General features: G+C 36.8%; 1 protein-coding gene across 1 annotated transcript; it reads left to right on the top strand.

Moving 5' to 3' along the window:
• The first annotated feature begins 1,810 nt into the window (after window positions 1–1,810).
• LOC113295757 lies at window positions 1,811–3,947 on the top strand. Its single transcript, XM_026544082.1, has 5 exons — window positions 1,811–2,023; window positions 2,319–2,802; window positions 2,902–3,175; window positions 3,407–3,565; window positions 3,620–3,947. Exons 1-5 carry the CDS (start codon window positions 1,811–1,813, stop codon window positions 3,945–3,947), a joined length of 1,458 nt encoding a protein of 485 aa, XP_026399867.1.
• Window positions 3,948–4,403: the final 456 nt, after the last annotated feature.

Here is a 4,403-nt window from a genome sequence, read left to right as displayed (position 1 = left end):
GTGCCTCAAAAAGGCGAAACAGTAAACTTCTAGGAGACTTTCTGAACTTTTTCAGATTGTATGTTGTCCAATGTTTTGGCCACATATCTTTGCTCGTTTCTCCGATTGCTGTGAATTTTGGATATGTTGTAGAGGACGTCCATACGAAGAGAATGGTATATGAAACATCCCTATATTATTCACCAATTGCTCCAAGTTCGTCATCTTATACAGGGCAGCGTAAAATTATCTTAGACGGGCTTGTTGTAAAACACTCTTGTTGTGTCTTTAGACCATTCGCTTGTGTCTTGAACGGTTGGTGAAGGATTTTGATGTCATTGATTTATTTGAGATCAGGATACCTTGATTGATATATGAGCATGGTGCTTGCAGCGCCATCTTGTTTCTGTCAGGTAGAAACTGACGTTTAGTCCCAAAGTTACTGGGCTTTGGACGTTCTAGTCCATCCATCAGAAGCCTAGTACAGTCTAGTCCAAAAAAAACCCGCCAAAAACAGATTAGTCCAAACCTAGACAAGTTAGTCCAAATTCACGGACGAGTCCCGATTTTGCGAGTTTCCCATATACCATAACTACCCTTGAACGATTTATGGTATATAAAGCCTGATTTTGAAATCGAATTTTCTGGATCTGAAACTTGAATTCAAAACAGGATGCAGCTCTGAGATGATTTGGGAGGCGATTTTACAGTTTTAGTGAGGATTTAATCGTTTCTTCATCATATTTCAACTCAGGTTACGTTCGATCCAGTTCTAGAGTCGAAAATTCTTAATCTCAGATTTGAAGAAACCACAAAGTGAGAGATAGATCGTTTCAGGTTTGAATTCAGAGGTGATTTATCAGATTTGTAGAGCTTAAATTGGATTTGATTGCTAATGGAGCCGAATTCAACCTCAGGTTAGTTTTCTTTTGGTTGTAATTCAATCTAGCTTTCAGGTATTGTTTCTGATGTTTAGTTTTTTTGAGTTTATGAGTTGATGATATCAATTCGTATGATCTTTAGTTGATATTTTGTTATATAGTAGCTTTTGATTCTCGCGATGATGATGATTTACTGTTAATACTAGATAAATTCGATTTTTGTTACTTGATGCTGATTTATTTAGTTTTATGATGCATGATATGAAATAGAACTGATACTATATCCTAGTCTTCTATTTTTGTTCCAGTAAGATTCTGGAGCTTAGTTGATGGAGTATTTTTATCTAGGTTTACTGTTACTTGATGTTTTTTGCATTTTTTAAATGTTTACTTTCATGTACACCGTTTAGTTTTTAGGTTGGAAATTGAAGCTTCATATGTTTATAATCATTTCTTTTATAATATGTAGGGGTACCAAATAAGCCTGAAAAGTTTATTAATGTTGTTTTGAATCATGGTGACATTCTGCTATTTTTCGTGTTAATACGAAAATAACCGTAGAAGAACTGAAGCATTTAGCATGCAAGCACTGGAGGTCTTTGTCTCCTGGGAGTATATGTTTCAGCTATATGGACAATGCTCAAGTAGTTTTTGTGACAGGTGATATACAACTGCAAAGCTTAATTGGTTTCATGATTCTTATTGATAATGAAGATGTCTATTTGCATGTGGATATGATTCTGAATCATACTTCTCGTTCTAAGTCTAGTTGTAGCAGAAGTTCTGGTTCTAAGTCTGGTTGCAGCAGTAGTTCTGGTTCTTGTTCTAAGTCTGCTTGTGAAATTGAAAGTCCTAAGATGGTAAGGGTGTTAGATCATGATGCAGACAAGGGGAAGCATCTTATTATCGATGAATGAAATTATGTATTTGACGAGATTGGTAGAGAATTCATGGGAGGTGTTAAAGCTGTTATGATTGTTGTCGATAAGTACAAGATGGCTACTGGTCACAAGATTGCTATTCTTAAAAATGACAAAACTCGTTTTACTGCAAAGTGCGAAGAAGATTCATTTTGGGCATGTGGTTGGAGGATTCATTTTGGGCCTGTGAATGGTGATACTTCTCGGTTCGTGCTGACAGATTCTAACGCTCACAGTTCAGTGGTTTTCATAGTAGTCCACATTACTTATATTTAGGTGTAAATTGTGCATCTTATATATGTAGATTTGTTTTAGGTGTACATTGTAGTGCACTGTACTTGTTGTACTCTTAAATTACATGTTCTTGCTTGGTTTGTGTGTATGTTCATAGTGTTGGTTTTGAGATCTTATTAGGTGTAAATTGTGGTGCACATTACTTATTCCAGTTTTTTTTTATAGTTGTGGTGTTGGTTTGAGGTTGAAGAGTCCTGCGGTGACAACCAAGTTAGTCAAGCATTTGATCGCTGACAATTTACAGAGTGATCCTAGGTTAAAACCCAGACAGATCATGTCACTTTTCAAGAAAACTTATGGGTCCAATATTAAGTATCACCATGCCCGTAGAGGGAAAGAAGCTGTATTTGAAGAACCGTATGGAGATGACGAGAAGTCGTATAGCGATTTTACTTGGTATGTCAAAGCAATTGAAGAAACTAATCCCGATAGCTATGTGAAGTTTGAAGTTGAGGATGGAACCAGTAGATTTCATAGGATATTCGTTTGTTACGGTGCTTGCAAGCATAGCTATAGGTATCTCAGGCCCATGATTTACTTGGACGCTACTTTCCTTACTGGTAGATACAGGGGTACTCTTATGGCTGCTACATGTATCAACGGAAACAATGAGTTTTACCCATTTGCTTTTGCTATTGTTTCTTCTGAAAACAAAGATAATTGGTTTTGGTTTCTGGAGAATCTTCAACATGTTGTCGATGGTCGTCCGATTGTTTTCCTTAGTGATCGTCATGAAGGACTTCTGTAGGGAATTCCAAAATATTTTCCCAATTCACATCACATCTATTGATTTTACCACATCAAATGCAATCTCCCCATTGGATCAGGTGATGCGAATTCGAAGCCCGTTCTTGATTTGTTTTACAAAGCTGCGTACTCTTACACACCAGCAAACTTTGAAGAAGCTTTGAGGGGAATGCATGCAATTGGAGCTGGACATGTTGCTAACTATATCAGGACTATTCCAAAGGAGAAATGGGCAAATGCGTTTTTCCCTGTATGCAGATATGGTGCTCACTCTTCAACTCTTGCCGAGTCCTTTAACAATTGGGTTCTTTCTTTCAAAAAGTTGCCTGCTTTTGTTCTTCTCGATGCGATACGGTGAGTTTTATGTTTGGTTTTCTATTTATGCAAGTGTGTCTACATTGTTGCATGCATGGATTTGCTTGTTCTGTAGATACTTGTACACGCGTTCATCTGTGATTCTGCAACTGTGTGTACATTATTGTACACATGTATTTCCTTAATGTGTACAATAATGTACACATGTTTTATCCGTATTCCTTCTGGATCATGTTTTTGATTTTATGTTTTGTGTTTTTATTATGTTAGTTTGAAGGTTATGGAGAAAATGTCTGAGAGAAGGATACTAGGTCTGGAAACATTCAACACTAGGCTCACTCCTGAATATGAGGCTTTACTAAAGGAAAACATCGACATTGGTCATACTTGGACTGTTGTTCAGTCCATGGAAAGATTGTATGAAGTCAGGTCTCCCCGGACTCATTCTGTAGATCTATTGCAGAAAACTTGTACATGTCACAGGTGGCGAGTGAATGGTTTTCCTTGTGCGCATGCTTGTGATTCCATTCAAGCTACTAGAGAAGACATCTATTTATTTTTTGAGCCATACTTCACCACCGAATGGTACAACAAGACATACCAGGAGATCATCTTGCCAATCCCCAATTATGACAAGCCGCGGTCTTATGATCCTAGTGATAGGGTTATTGTTCCTATTCCTGTTCCTCCACCGGGTAGACGAAGAACACATCGCTTCAAGAATGCATATGAGAAGCAAAAGAGGAAAATTATGTGCACAAATTGCTTCACTCTTGGTCACCATAACAGAGCTACCTGCCCCATGCTTTGATGATTTTTTCTATGTTTCATTTGTTCAAAGATTCTGTCTTTTCAATTTTCTTTTGGCGTGGATAATTAGTGTCAGGACATGTGTACCATTATGTACACCTTCCTGCAAACTTCTGTTTTTCTTACCTGTCTTTTTACAGGTGTACCACTATGTACACCTTGGTGTACAATGGATGCTTCTAGTCTATTTTGCTCAGTAATATTATATGTTTTCAGATCTGTATATAATTAGTAATTGCTTTTGCTATGTTCAATTCTCATGTTTTTTCAGTTCTACATGTTATACAAATTTTAGTAATATATTTTTATGTTTTCAATTTTTATACTTTTGATCAAGTATAAAAATCTGTCAGTACATGTGTACCATTATGTACACCTTCTAAACATTTTCTGCTCTGTCAGTAACTGTGCACAATCAAGTACACCTTAATATTTCAAAGCCTGGTGAATGAGATAA

The sequence above is a fragment of the Papaver somniferum genome, chromosome 7 (genome assembly GCF_003573695.1).
Source record: "Papaver somniferum cultivar HN1 chromosome 7, ASM357369v1, whole genome shotgun sequence".
NCBI classification, from domain to species: domain Eukaryota; kingdom Viridiplantae; phylum Streptophyta; class Magnoliopsida; order Ranunculales; family Papaveraceae; genus Papaver; species Papaver somniferum.
Note: the sequence above shows the minus strand (reverse complement) of the source record. Positions and strands in the feature narration are given on the sequence as shown.

Excerpts from the sequence above, each read along its gene's own strand:
- LOC113295757 (XM_026544082.1), top strand. The coding sequence starts at position 1,811 with ATGGGAGGTGTTAAAGCTGTTATGATTGTTGTCGATAAGTACAAGATG. Across the intron at positions 2,024-2,318 it reads CTAACGCTCACAGTTCAGTG|AGTGATCCTAGGTTAAAACC; the intron begins GTTTTCATAGTA and ends GACAATTTACAG. Across the intron at positions 3,176-3,406 it reads GTTCTTCTCGATGCGATACG|TTTGAAGGTTATGGAGAAAA; the intron begins GTGAGTTTTATG and ends TTATTATGTTAG.